Source organism: Cystoisospora suis, assembly GCF_002600585.1.
Source record: "Cystoisospora suis strain Wien I chromosome Unknown contig_5847, whole genome shotgun sequence".
NCBI classification, from domain to species: Eukaryota; Apicomplexa; class Conoidasida; order Eucoccidiorida; family Sarcocystidae; genus Cystoisospora; species Cystoisospora suis.
This window is the reverse complement of record NW_027158636.1, coordinates 1-364: the sequence shown is the minus strand read 5'-3', so window position 1 is coordinate 364 and position 364 is coordinate 1. Positions and strand designations below refer to the sequence as shown.

General features: G+C 45.6%; 1 protein-coding gene across 1 annotated transcript; it reads left to right on the top strand.

Moving 5' to 3' along the window:
• Window positions 1-10: 10 nt before the first annotated feature.
• On the top strand, window positions 11-316 carry CSUI_009639 (uncharacterized protein; the record flags this gene model as incomplete). Its single annotated transcript, XM_068069752.1, has 1 exon — window positions 11-316. A coding segment is annotated over one exon (303 nt), but the record flags the coding sequence as incomplete, so codon positions are not given.
• Between the last annotated feature and the right edge of the window lie 48 nt (window positions 317-364).

Here is a 364-nt window from a genome sequence, read left to right as displayed (position 1 = left end):
CAGAGGAAGAAGAAGATGATGATCTCTTCACCTACTATAAGACAACATGGGTAAAACAGAGATACACAGGATCGTCTTCTCTTCTTATCTTAAATCGACAGCTTTTCTTCAATATACACGGCCAGTCTGTACGTCACCTAACAAGAGAGCTAGATGGGGCTGGCGGGAGCACACGTGGAAGAGGAAAAGGGGGAAGATGCTGTTGCCTTGCTGGCACGAGGCTCTTTCATAATGCTGGATGTGAAGTCTGTCTTGTGGGCAATCAGATCGCCGTTCTTGATTCACCCGATCTTCTTGAAAGATTCGTAGACCTTCTGAGACTACAGGTAAGAAAGATAAAGAAGGATCTACCACAGTGGAATGG